This window comes from Atta cephalotes (assembly GCF_000143395.1).
Source record: "Atta cephalotes unplaced genomic scaffold scaffold00023, whole genome shotgun sequence".
Taxonomy (NCBI): Eukaryota; Metazoa; Arthropoda; class Insecta; order Hymenoptera; family Formicidae; genus Atta; species Atta cephalotes.
Window position 1 is genome coordinate 1938864 of NW_012130087.1, and position 15005 is coordinate 1953868.

At 29.8% G+C, this 15005-nt stretch overlaps 2 protein-coding genes across 2 annotated transcripts in view; both read right to left on the minus strand.

Annotated features, from left to right (window-relative positions):
• Positions 1–15005, minus strand: part of LOC105619876 (putative mediator of RNA polymerase II transcription subunit 26) — a 45208-nt gene that overhangs the window by 11491 nt on the left and 18712 nt on the right. The gene's annotated exons all lie outside the window — the stretch shown is intronic.
• The window catches only part of LOC105619875 (venom serine protease-like), a 9640-nt gene continuing 5817 nt past the window's right edge, over positions 11183–15005 (minus strand). Inside the window, exons 2-8 of the mRNA XM_012201393.1 lie at positions 13802–14001; positions 13416–13610; positions 12833–13031; positions 12123–12326; positions 11926–12056; positions 11622–11778; positions 11183–11528 (exon numbers count right to left, since the gene is read on the minus strand). Of these exons, the coding sequence (XP_012056783.1) occupies positions 11503–11528; positions 11622–11778; positions 11926–12056; positions 12123–12326; positions 12833–13031; positions 13416–13610; positions 13802–14001 (1112 nt within the window). The 3' untranslated portion in view covers positions 11183–11502. The remainder of the gene's footprint in view (positions 11529–11621; positions 11779–11925; positions 12057–12122; positions 12327–12832; positions 13032–13415; positions 13611–13801; positions 14002–15005) is intronic.

Here is a 15005-nt window from a genome sequence, read left to right on the forward strand (position 1 = left end):
AGAGAGAGAGAGAGAGAGAGAGAGAGATGTTGTCTTAAGAAAAAAAAGAGATCTTTGTGTTTAGCATGGGGATTTCGTTAAATCTCACATAAAAGTAATTTCTCAATTCGTATCAAATTTAACTTTTCAACAATATTATTATGTAGCATGAATTTATATATGCTAAGTGAGATAACGCAGCATCGATTTCATAGAACTGCGTTTGCGCAAAAAGTTCAAGTGTGAGCGACTGGTGGGCGATATTTTGTGAATATTTTGCGTGGGTGTACGAAAGGATCGAAAGTTGATTCCTTCCACGTAATTCAACTTTTACCGTAGTTGAATTTAATTTAGACTCCATTTCGCAACATCAATTAGTTTCAATAGTAATTCAATTGTCTCTTTATCTCCTTTTGCAGAATCCAAAAAGAACTAGCGAAACAATTGGACTATAGTTAAGTTTAATGGATATTGGCGATATTGACGCTAAATTAAACGACGAAACGTGCCTTAAAAGTCCCATCGATTAAGGTTGATTGAGGTTTATTGTCTTTTCTACTTTTATTTTTAGAAGAGAACAGAGAATCGGTTAATCACGTCTTTGAACTGTTCCAATGTATTCCAATGGATATTATACTTTTATGACGCAAAAGCCAATTAATTATATGTATAAACACAAGTGTACCTTTATAAAAATAATTTAATTTGTTTCTTTATTATTGAAAACAGGGCAAACAATAAAGAGAATCAGACATTTAATTGTTACAGTTTTCAGCTGAACGCAAAAATGCTCAACTTTTCTAACGCCCTAAAGAGGAAGTGATTAAATCAATGTAACTTCAACATGCATAGGAACGAGAGAGAATTCAGAGAAATGCGATAGCATTCCGACATGAAAGCCAATCGTTGTGCTAGTCTCGCCAACGAAATCAAACGCCTCTCATTATGCATGCCACCCGCCCATTTGCGCCACTTGGGATACATACATACATATAAAGCCCGCAGGGCGAATATATTCATAAAGTATCGAAGAACGCAAAATTCTCGAACGCTCAACTAGTTGAGAAACGTTCCTTGAACTCGTTTTCTCGAACGTCACGTTCTGTTGTCAGTCTATTCAAAGGCAATTTCGCAGCCACCAAATGCTCCTTGAGATTCTTTCTTATTCCGGAAACGAGAGTCTCGCCCATTTTCAATGTTTCTTCTACTTTCCTCACCGCAGAATGCTTTGCAATTTTAATAACAGATCCTATGACTAATCAACTTCTTTTTGTCAGTCAAAATTCTTGAAGAAGGTCAGCTAAAAGTTATCGTAATTTTTTTTTTACTTGTGATATATTTCTTCATTTTCAAATGTCACTGCATTTATGTCTCTTATTCTCATTAAAAATTCATTAGTACAATTAAGTGAATATCATATATATTTTCCTTCATTCTTTATCTCTCGCAAATAAATATTTCGTTTTGTATCAAAAATAAAAATACTAATATACTAAAAATATTTTGAATGTCGAAAAATGTTTTGCTTTCAAAAAAATACGGATATTTTTCTATTATTTCAAAAATATGACCAATTAAAATTCATCGAGCATATCTCTTTATTTCCTTACAATGTGATGTATATATGAATACGCAAGAATACGAATATATATGAATATCGAAGAATAGTATAAATAATAGTATAAATACATAAATATTGACATACGACAAACGCACAAGCATAGCGACTGATAATAAAACAATTATAAAGAATAAAAAATGGTAAAAGAACGAAGACAGCGAATAACTGCCTGACGTTTAAAGATATATCAAGTGTAAATATAGTCTGTGCAAAAGACCGGAATTAAAAATGTATAGATACTCCCGTATAAAAATAAACATACATATATGAAACAATTCAATAAGATTAATATTTATATTTAACAATATAATTTTGTAGTTAAAAATTTTCTCATTTTATCTTGATTATTTTTTAAAACATACTTCTTATACACAGAAATCTATAAATAATTTTTTCATTTTGCTAAAAAATATTTGTAATACAATTTTAACGTTTCAGCATCTTGAATAATAAAGAAGTAGTAGTACATTTAAAATTTTGTGAAAAATCAATTTTCAAGCTCGATTCGCTATTTAACGATTCGTTTACACGGTCCATGTTTACAGAAACCTTTTTCTTTCTAACGCCATGCTTTATGCTTTTATACAATCGTCTGTCAAAGTATCGACCTTTCCCGGCTGGAGAACAGTCTGTAGGTACGAGGTATTCCATCGATCGACGTCCTGCAATCGAATGCGTCCGCGTTTTACACGCGCGAATGTGCATAGGATAAAGTGCGACGCAACTGCGGCGCTAAACAATAGATTCATCCACGTCGCCACGTTGCGTCGCTTAAATGCACGGCAAATGACACGTCGCGCTGTCGTCGCTTCGGAATTTTACCCGACATTCGCTCCACGATAATATTTAATTTCTTCACGTCAACCTCTTTCGCGTACGGACGAATCATATGAAAATGTTATTTCACACGTCAAGACAGAAAAGCATTATCCAAAGAATTGAGAACGTGCAAAGATATCAGATTGTCTCGATAGAAGAGAACACATAAAATTGAGACTCTAACGCATGTCGTTAAATCTTCCATTCAATTTTACAACTTTATAGACGAGTTATTGGCTTCGATTTTCATTAAAAGGAAATGAATAACTTTGTCTCAAGGAGAGACTAAAACATCGAGAGAAAAAAATGGTTGCATTATAGTTGTGCCATTTTAGCGCGCCATACAAATATAGTCAATTGTGTTAATAGTTTCGCACATTGAAAAGTTTAGTTTTTTCTTAACATATTTTTTATTATATAATTTTCTTATTATATAATTAAAAAATAGTACGTAAATTAAAAAAAATAGTTGAATTCATTATAATTGCGATTGCATTTGAATAAAAATATTTATTTTATTCATATCTTGATATTTTACTATATTAATATTTATTCGAAATCACTACAATTTATAGTACAATTTTTTCATATTTGAGAGAATTATCATATATGCTTATTACTAACATTATAGGAATAATAACCGCATAAAAATGGAGTTATTAACTGTAATTATTTTGCCAAGCAATTACCAAATACTTTTCTCTCAATGTAGAAGAAAGTTGGAATCTTTTATCGCGCTTTATTTTTCGCATCTTAAGAGTCTATAATCAATTTCAGAGCAACAATAGAATTTACACAGTACTCAACGCGAAGTGTGCGAAACTGATCGAATTTATCAACATCGCACACATACAATGCAATGTGAAACAATGAAAATTCGCTATGAAAATGCATATGGGCGGGCTCGCGCCATACAAAATTGTACCAGAGCTACCAGGATTCCAATAGCTGTCAAGCGTTTTATCTACGATTTAAAACGTCCAACATATGAAATTTTCTTTATTCAAGTGTCAACGTTGTATTAAAATATTCTTTATTAATTTCTGAACGACTTGATTGTTCAATCTTAATTTCTTTTTCGTTATATTTTTGCAAAAAAAAAAATTGCGACGTGTAGTGACCGGTTTTTTTTATCCATCCTTTAATCCACTTATATATTTCTATTTTTAACAAGCAAAACGCGCAGGCATATTTCCGCGGAAATACAATTACACCTTATTTGCTTTTCATTTATCAGCTTTTATTACACTTTACTAAAAATGTAATATCCATCAAACGTACTCTATCAAATCAGGAAAAACGATCAACAATAGAACTCTCTCATGTTACGATTTAAAGTAAACAGATAGTAACAGATTGTAATATTTTTTTCTATATAATCGACGGTAAGTACTTTAATTGATTTATGCCCGTTTCCACCAATGTAGATTAATTTTAATTTAAGTTTAATTTATTTTAATTAATTATGTCATTAATTTCTACTAATGAAGATTAATTTTGATCTCGATTTAATTCACTTTTTACTCTTTTCTCATTCTTAGAACTAGAAAAAGATAAAAAGTAATAAGTAAACCACGCAAGATTAAAATTAATCTACATTGGCGGAAAAATGGACGTTAGAAAATATGAAGAGCGAGTGAATCGAAATTAACTCTAAATTTTTTTAAGTAAAATCTCATTCTAAAAATTGAGAATTCAGTCTTAAAAAAGAGTGCTCAATTTTCAAAATTTTAGAGAGAAGGTTAATTTATATTGGTATATTAGAATCGGATATTTATTAGACATAAATGAACATCAATTATAGTACATTTTGTAAGAATTAGAAAAAGATGAAAATAAATAAACGAGATTAAAATCAATCTATATTATTAGAAACGGAAATTGATAAAACAAAATGATTTGACACTACTACGAGATTATTTGTGTATCGAGTATTGTTCGAAGAAATTGTAAAAAAATCTCGACCCTTTTTTTTGAGCATCAGGGATTGGGTCATAAAAATTATGGCAAGTCTACATAGCGTGTTCCGCTGGGTGTGGTCATCACGTGTTGCGTGTCAATATCGTGCAACGTATGTGCATATATAAAAGGTAAAGGGGAGCGTCGCGCTTGTTTCGATCGGTGCGCGAATTCCGCAGTGATGAGGAAAAAAAGAGCCGCTTGGACAATCGGATTTGACGTTTGTGCAAATGTTACCCGCTCGAACGGACGGTCGAATAAATCGCAAGAACAATTAAATGTAACTACCACCTGGACTTACGATCACAATTATTATTATTATGATATATAATTGATCATCGAGTCAACAATCTGTTCAGCAAAATTGATATTTGTTCAAGCGAGAGTGATTGCCGAGAAATCTGCTCGTTCAAGCAGTGTTCCACTTTTTCCGCTGTGAAATCGAGCAATTTATTTTTTTTCTATATATTGGTGTTTAGTTTTCTGTATGTAAGTAATTGTACACAACTCGCTTTCTCGATCCATTCAACTTTGATGGTAATACACTGAGAAATACACTGAGAAATCCTTTTAGTTGAAACAAAACTTTTTAGTTAAACGATATTGTTAATTGAATTTGTTAATGTTTCTACAAAAATATGTGGTGCAATAATTATTTAATATAATTATTTATCTTGTTGACGTATGACTAACAAATCTTTCTTATTCTTTCGTTTAAAAATTGTGTTTTAATTAAAATTTGATAATTCTAATCACATTTTGATTAGAATAACGTAATTTTTAAATGTAAAAAATAAATTTTGTTAATTATATATCAACAAAATAAATGATTATCAAAACATTTTTCTCAGAATATTAACAAAAAATATTGGTAAATAAAAAAATGTAAAATGTTACATAATCTTTTAAATGCATAGATTTATTTGTTTCACCAAAATTTCATAATAGCAGCAAAAAATGCATTCATCTTACTAAAAAAAAATAGATATATTTGTTGTTGAACGTGTTAATCAGTACGAGACACTGTTGCTGGTAAGATGCACACACTGAGAAAAATTTCTGATTAAAAATGCACAAATCAGAAAATTCTAATATCTCGTATTAATCAGAATTCTAGTTATCTCAATTAAATTTACTCCACTGAAAAAAAATGATATATCAACAGCATTATTTTAATTGAGAATAATTTTATCGATTAAATAACAGTATTGATAAAACAAATAAAATTCTATTAAAATAAGAGCATGTGTTCGTTCCATTAATAGTTTTTTTTTATTATTGAATTAACAAAATTATTTTTAATTGAAATAATACTGTTTATATAATATCACTTCTTGCAGTGCAGAAAATTCTGATTTGTCTATTTTCAATCGGAATTTCAACTGATACAATCAAACTCTTTTTTTCAGTGCAGCTAAATGTTAAAAAGAATACGACGTGATGCGTTATAAATAATGCTCGTGTAAGGTTGAAACTCGACAGTCATCGACAGTGTCGAGTGGACACACCCTCTCTCTCATTAAAGTGAGCCCTTTCGGGCTTCCATTAGGATTTCTATAGATGACTCGACTAGTGTTAACGATTTTCTATCCCAGTTCCGTTCTTACACTTTCATTTTAGTTAGATGCAAAATTAAGAAAATTCAATAATATTAACGTACAAGTTTGGTTTAGTGTGAACAAAGTTAGAATAAAGTACCAACTAAAAATTTAGATTCTTTCAATTAATAAAATTTTCTAATTATATTATTTTGTTATATCGATTAAAGGATTTATTTGCCCGTATCCAAATAAAAGATTTAATTGATTCAATCAAATTTTGTTTGATTTAATTAAATGAGCTTCTCAACGAAAGCATATTATAGAATCACATCAAAGAATTAAGAAATATCTTTCTGTTTTCTCGCTTTTTCCTTTCTTTTCGAATATTTTGTCCGAGAATGATTTATCAGCCAGTGCGACCGCGGATGAGTTCTGTGCAATTGCATTCTATAAAAGCGTAGCACGGAAACGAAACGCGCGGTCGGTCGATTCTGGTCGAAACTTTCCAATTTATTTTCCGGGGATGATTCTCGGCCGTGAATAGCGAGTACGCGAACCATTTTCGAATCATCGATTTGTATTTGGATTTCATTTATAAACCAGCAAAGTATAAACCCAGTTGGAAATATGTTCAATGTCGCTGACCGTGCCACACCGAAGATTAATCGCGCTTCCCAATGTGAAGACAGGATAAATCTCTCTTATCACGTTTGCCGAAACGAGTTGGATTCCGTCGTCGAGATATCGTCGATCTACGAAAATAGATTGGTGAAACTCAAATGACGGAAGTCAGTGTTTTCATCTTCGCATGTTCGTTAACGGCAATTTAACATTCCGTTCAAGTATTTCGTATTTTGAGAAGAAATGATCGTTTTACGTGAATCAGATGATCTCGCAGGAAATTAAGAAATGTTCTATAATTAGATAATTTAATTCATGTTCTATGATACATTTCTCCTGATATGAACAAAAAAGAAAATGAAATTCATAATCTCAAAATTAATTCTTAGTACACATAATTGGGCCATTCAATATCTTGCATATGTCTTTTCTTTGAAATAAGGAACATCAAGTAATTAGTTATAATAACTTACTTATATATAACTTTTTTAAATATGGAAACTTACAAATATTTTTTAAAGATGTTAAAGAGTATATGTGAGAATTTTTATATACATAATCTTTAATTACACAATCCTTTACATGATGGATCGTTTGGACTTGTTTTTATCACTTTTATATATACAAAAATTAAATGACTTTTATACTTTAACAAATTTTTTAAAAATGTATTTGTAAAATTGTGTGTATTTAAAACAAGAAAAGGCTAAAGATAAAATATGTTTTCGCCAAATATTTTTGTTATTTCAAAGAAATGCGTAAGACATGAATATTTCAATTGTGCGTACTATAAGAGTTAATGTAAAAGTAAAGAAAATTAATTGGAGAGAGAACGAGTCACCGTAAAAAATTAAAAAGTCGTCTGTGTATTAGAGTTAAAAATTATGAATTTAAATTTAAATATATTTTTTACTTTAATATAATTTTTCTCATACGATAATTTTTCTCAAATATAAATATATACCCATAGATACGTATAATTATATGTACTCTAAATTCTTTCATGTCTTTTTTAGGATTTCTTATATATATATATCAAAATTAATATTTTGCTACGTATAATATTACGAATTTCATATGAATTTTATAAAAAGTTTTAAGCAATGAAAAATTCTCGAATATGGTTAACCTCGTGCGTTGCATAATAAATTAGTCCGCTATATATGAGTCTGCCGGGAAATACGGCAGAGATGTACGTTGGTGCGGAGTTTCCTGCCGGGAGATTTCTTGCCAAATCATTTGAACTGCAGCAAATTGCAACAAGTTTGGCTACTGAAACTTTCAAGACTCAGCAAAAGATAATAAAACAGTTGGACGTGATTAGAAATTGAAAGGGGCGAAAGGCGCGAAGATGTGCCTCGTGACATAAGAGTGTGATAAATCTTACTGCGAAAAGTTTTGCGGATTCTTGCTAGAAATCCACAAAATTATAGTTTTATATTTCCCAAGTTTTTCTGAAATAAAATTGGAAAAATCTCTATATCTTTCTCTCTTTTTTTCTTCTCTTTCACATATGCAAATTTGAATAAATTGTATTGATCTTTTTAAATTAAAAATTCTTTTTAAATTAGAAATACTGATTGTTGGTTTCTGTTACTTGCTTCTGAATAAAAACGAATGATAAAATAAAATTACACTCCCAAGTCAATATCGAATAAACTACATGGTAAAAATATAAAAATTAAAATTATGAACTTTACGTGCATACATGTGGAATTTTGTCACGTTCATCAAATTAAATAAACAAAAGATACAAGCGCCACTACGAAATGTTAAGATGTTGAACTATTATATATATTCATATAAATGAATTAATTTCAGAAATAATAATTGCGTGCCGATATTGTTGTCGGACTTTCAACGCGATCAATCTGAAATATTAATAATCCTCCCAAATTTCCCAAATTAATCTTAAAAAAGTATAATAAACTTATTGCGAAAAATATTGCCTCAGCCGGGAGTCGAATCTGAATCTCTTGCATTCCGTGAGTCCTAAGCCTTTAGACTACCGAGACAATTATCATTTCTAAAGTAATGTATTTAATAAATGGTCTTGTTTCCAAAAAAAAGAAATCTTTTTGGATTTTTCACAGAAATGTAATTTTACACAGAAATTACGTCAACTGTACAGCTATTTAAATGTTAAACGGAGTATTTGAGGGAAATCTTTTTATATATAGAGAACGCATTTGACGGAGCGTATTCTCTATTACCCGCCAAGTACACTCACGGCGCAAACGTTTATTAAGCGATGAAACGCGACAAAAGATCTTTGAATCATTGCAATTTTTTTCCGTCGCAGGTGCTGTCGACGCATAACTGACGTTTCTCTGCCGCATCGATTCGTTAGAGAATATCCGTAACGAACGTGCGCAGCGTGTTTCGCCCTTTCGAAGTTATTATCGCGGCGGCGTGTCGCATTGCAAACCACAGCTATCGTTTTCCATTACGCCGTATAGACGTAACGATCTGAACAATGCTCAATTAACAAGGTATGCACACGCGAGCCGAGCCACGCGCAGCTTTTACGAATTGAATCAGAGTTAGCGTAGTGATGACATCGATACATCAATCCACTCTACAAAGGGTAGGTACATGTACAAATTCAAAAGGTTTGAAAGACAAACGTTTAAAACATTTTAATTTAGAAAACGAATGTCGAGAGGGACGAATTTTTATTCCATTAATTTGTATCTATCGTTAACTCATACTCTCCCTCTTAATATTGAAAAAAATTGGTAACTATCTAAAAAAGTGGATTTTCATTTTATGCGTAAAAGGGGACACGAATTAATTCCCAATTAAATAAGAGCTTCGCCTATTTCCTCGTAATTTAATCTTTAATTAAATATTTAAGTATATATTTAAATATTTAATAACTGATTTAATATAATTGAGCGACAGTTTTTTCTGCTTGATTCATTCGTTTCACAAAAAAAAAACGCATCGAATGGTACATTTTTTCAACAATGGATCAATGAATAATCACCGATATTTTTGTACGCGTGTATGTATATGCTGAGACCCACATGTATTCGTTCAATTTCTTCGCGAATGCGTGATCAAACTTATAATACGGACTGCGTGTAAAAGAAGCTCGTTATTACTTCACAGTGCTTGTTCCATTGCATTTCTTAAAACTAGTAATTTTCACTCATGACATGACATGAACATAAAATAACCTCATTTTCATTTCGTATACTCATTGAGCATACATGAAATTTGATTGGTACAATCGTTATTGAAATAGAAATAGATGAAACAAGGATACTCTTCCTCCTCAATCCTATTGCTTATGGCCGAGCATGGTGATTTCTCTCATATGCTTGTGAGGCGCACGATGGTTGTACACAATCATATGGGACCTACAGTTTAATGTCAATTTCAAATAACGAAATTGTGTTAAGAGAAATGTGATGTGTGTGTCTCTTGACAAAGATATTCTCAATGGGTTATCGTTGCCTTCCAAGAAGAGATACGAGCATATGAAAATATTTTCGGTTTTACTGGAAATCGAACTCGGGAACTCTCTAACATAGCAGACGAATGCATTGTCACGCTCGCTCTTAAGAAACAAGGATAGTATGACATAAATAGCACTGATAGCGCTCTCTAAACGCACTCCTGATTTCTGCGGAGTGTAGAATGTGCAAAATGCAAAGAATGACTGGGTTCGACGTTGGCAGTGTTTCCGAATGCATCCGACTATGCATCGTCTAGCACCTCTTGCACCAAAAATTTCAACCATACATTCTGGGTGATCGTTATTAATAATAATAATGATGTATCTAAAAATGATGATCAAATTCAAAGATTCAGAGATTTGCATCGCAATATCTCCGCTCACGGGATACATAGAGAAAAAATAAAAGCACTTTTATTATACAATCCGAGTGGAAGCTATCGATTGAACATATATAAAACTTGATTAGTTCAGTCGTTATTGAGATCCGATAATCTCGGTTCGTCACAAATCGTCGACTCGAGTAAAGCAGTATGGCTGGTTTCGCATCATGACGTCGCTGCGCTTGTTCGAGATACTATATTGTATGTCAAAATTAAATACAATGAACATTGATTCGTGTGTTATGATAACGTTATCTAAGCTCTTAGAATAAGATAACTTTATAAAAATTTAAATAAATATTTAAATTTTTAATTAAATTCATGTTTATTAAATTATTTATATTTATAGTATTTAATAATATAATATATAAATAGCAGCATGATTAAGAAGGAAGTGAGGTACAATTCCAATTTTTTATAAGAATAATAAAGATTTAAATTTTAATACATAGTCAATAATCCATTTAAATATTATAGAATAATATAATTATTGAATTATTCAAATTTCTAAAAAGAATTGAATTTGTATAGAAAATGTATTAGTAATAAATAAATAAAAGACTATTTTTATAAACTATTTTTTAAACGTTATGTTTTAATGTTCATAAAGTGTGTTTTTCACATTGATTTCATACATCTGTTAAGCTACTCTCCCCCTCAAAAATATTAAAATTACACTGGAATTTCAAACTTAAATAGATAAATTTTAATCGTGAGAGGAATGGATCGAAAAGATAAAAACATATAATTCTAAATGGCAAAAATGAAGCAATAAATGATAAACAACAAGTTATGTTCAAGTTTGTAATATTTGTATGTTAAAGCAGATACAATAGACTATTGAAAATATATCATTAAAATTTTATACATCTACATTATACATATTTTACGCACAGGTGTGTGTATGTATATATGTGTGCGCGCGAGTACACGATGTATATATACACTCACATATACATGACACATATATTTATACATGTATATATATCAATGTATATTAGCAGATATAATTACACTATATATTTTTAAAAGTATATAATAGTAAATACATATAATAAAGCGTCAGCATAGATTCATAATCTTCTAAAACGGTTCTTTTTATTAACCATGCAAAGTTCATTCAACTTGGCAATATTGTGCGTCTATAATAAAAATAACGATACATATTACATCCATCCTTTTACAATGATAAAGTTTTCATACTTCTAATTCGCCTTTTTTCCGTCGACTCTTACCTGGAGTTATAGATACTATCCAGTCGATAAAAGCACTTACACGTATGTTTAGAGAAGGTTTATTTGAAGCACAGCCTTCACCAGCAGATATAATACCAACCAATATTATACGATTTGTGATAGGATCATTCCATAAAATAGGTCCGCCACTATCCATCTAAGTTACACAAACAGAAAAAGAAGAAATCTATTATTTAAAGATAGTTTTTTGCATCACAATTCTTGAAAAATACCTTTTATACATTTAATTTATATTTAATTTAATTGAATATTTAAATTCACAATAAAGAAACTAATTCTTCACCTGACATGTATCCTTTCCTGGAGTAAAAGTACATATTATGTTTGTATTATTAATTAAGCATTTTATTACTTTTAAATCTACTTTTTGGAGCGTATCGGATTTAGAGCCGCCATATTCATTTAAACCCCAGCCTAAAGATAAAATGATGTTAAAACAGATAATTATATTAGTAACTATGAAAATACTCAAAAACTAACCCAACGCAGTGACGATATCATTAGTGAACGAATCGTATTTATGTTTAAATGGTAAGCAGACTGGACCAACCTCAGGGCTATATTTGATTCTTTCAACAGTCTCACAAATAGCTATATCATTATAAGCATCTTTCATAAAATCGTATTCAGGATGAATTACACATTCGGATAGCTTATATATCTTGGTTGCGTTGGTATCACTACCTATTCGCAAAGTATAATGTACAAATTTAGTATAAACTCCGATATTAAATCTATATGTACTTTATATTATACTGTAAAAATCTTATGTTAACAAACGATGCTTATTTCATTATATTCATTATTTTTTACATATAAACGATAATGTTTTAAATTCTATTTATATTAAATGTTACTTCATTATTAGCTCATCCCTCATAACTTTGAATAAAAAATTTCAATTCAGTAAAAAATGAAGTACTACATTTATGATGAAATAAAAAGAAATAAAAAATAATATTTTTATAACGCCCTTCCTACGAAAACATCTTTTTTCTAATAACAAAAAACTTATAAAAATTTCATCCCATTAACTTTTTCAAATAAATTTGTATTACAAGCAGAAAATAATTATTCAATTTAATTTTATATTATTGCAACTGTAATCATAAATTTCATTTGCTTAATATCTTTCAAATATTTATAGCCTTTAAATATTATTTAGATATGTATATCTTATCAATGATTACCTGTGCTTACATCATGTTCGCCAACAACTGCGACAATCTCATTAATGTTTCTTTCGTACAAGCAATGGGCTGCTGTTAGTATATATCGATCATATATTATAGTGGCACCGCAATATAATATATTTGTATTAAGATCCACAATCCCAGTCATCCAAGGAAATTCATTTATTTCGGTTTCCTCACCGCCTACTATTCTAGTCTAACAATAAGTAAGCAATGTAAATAATATTTATATTAATCCTAAACAAATTACTATTTTTAATAAATTACATAATTGATTAAAGCCAAATTACAAAGAATACGGAGAAAAAAATTAAAAATTTCACTGATTCTATAAATCTATCGTCATAATATACGGACAGTCAGTTTTCTATTGTTAAAGTAGTGAAGTTGACAACTCTCTGAATAACATTAGCGATTTGTTAAACCATCTAATCTTCTTTATAATTACAGATGTTGAATTCGCGCAGTAAGCTGTAGCTTTGCTGTATCTAATCTTAATCTATTTTTTTTTCGCGTGAAGCAACAAATAAATCAAAACATTCCAATAAATAAGCATTTCATAAAGTTTAATTTAACTTACCACTTTTTTTTTACCACACTGACAGGTATTAGTTTTAATTTCACATATAAATCGACCTTGATTAAATGCTGAGGCAAATATTATAGTAATAGTTGAATTAAATCCTTCGAAGGTAATTGTATCTTGACCACATGTGGTATAAGATGTAGAATTTCCATCATCAAAAAGAAATATATTTTCATTACAGTCATCATTCTGTAAAATAATTTAAATTATTTGCGCGCGCGCGCGCGCATATGCGCGTTCTTTTTGTTCTTCTCTAACAACTTTGGCAATAATTATAATAATACAAATTCTAAACTTGAAAATTTTTATAATATGCTTAAAAATCTAATTAAGATATATGTATGTCCCAATTTCAAATAAAATTTATATAACAAACTTACTAGATCAATATAACACGTTGCTTTAATAATAACAGAGCTGTGAATTTTCCAAGTGCAAATGTTTTCACCTCCATAATTCGGATAGTTATCATTTTGTAAATAAAGTGTTTGTCCCTCTTTTAAATCCAAAATTTTGTAACAATTAGGTTCAACTCCATTTAGCACCAAAAGAGATAGCATCAAACCCAATAAAACCTTGACTATAATAATTATACTGCTTTATAATTACATATACTAATAAAATTCCGTATTAGTATAGTTTTCAATGTGACATTTACGACATCTGAATTCGATAATATGAATTGATAAAGTTTATCATTTCGTTTTGTTGTGAACAAGTAATTGTAAATTTTTTTATCTAAAATAATAATAAAATATACGAAATGGAAGATATTAATATTTCTATATATATTTCTATATTTTATATCTTATGTATTGTTATCTATTGTACATTGTAAGTAGTATGTTATGTTTTTTTATATTATGTTTTTATTTATATATTTCATTATGTATACTTATTATCGAAAACTTTCCGAACGTGGAATTAAATTGCACAATATTCCGATCACTACAATTCGATAAAAAAATCATCGCGGACAAAAAAAAGGCGACAAAAATATACTCATCCGCAAAAAAAAATACACAGAAAATTTAAGAAAAATTTATCAAATTTTAAACGTTCATAACTTAATAAATAATGAAGATTAAAAAATGTTTAAAAATACAAAATGACGAATGATTGAAGTATTTATTTTAAATAATATTTGAATAAGAATTGTACTGAATAAGAATTGTACTGAATAAGAATTGTATTATTTTCAAAATGGCAGATGACAACGTAAGAAGATAGAAAATTAATCAAAGGTCCAAATTGTGACAATGACATGACGTGAATCAGATGTCGCAATTTGTCCTGATGGGACAAATGAAAATAAAAAAATATGAATTTCATCTTTAAAATGCTTTTTTACAGAATTCAATACAATCATTTTTCGCTAAGTTATTCCAAATTTAAGATAACCGCTATTATAAGCTAAAATTATGTATTGTATATTGTAATTCATCTCAACATAGAATTTGAATGATTGGAATTGAATCTCTCTGTGTGTGTGTGTGTGTGTGTGTGTGTGTGTGTGTGTGTGTGTGTGTGTGTGTGTGTGTGTGTGTGTGTGTGTGTGTGTGTCGGTGTGTGTGTGTGTGTGTG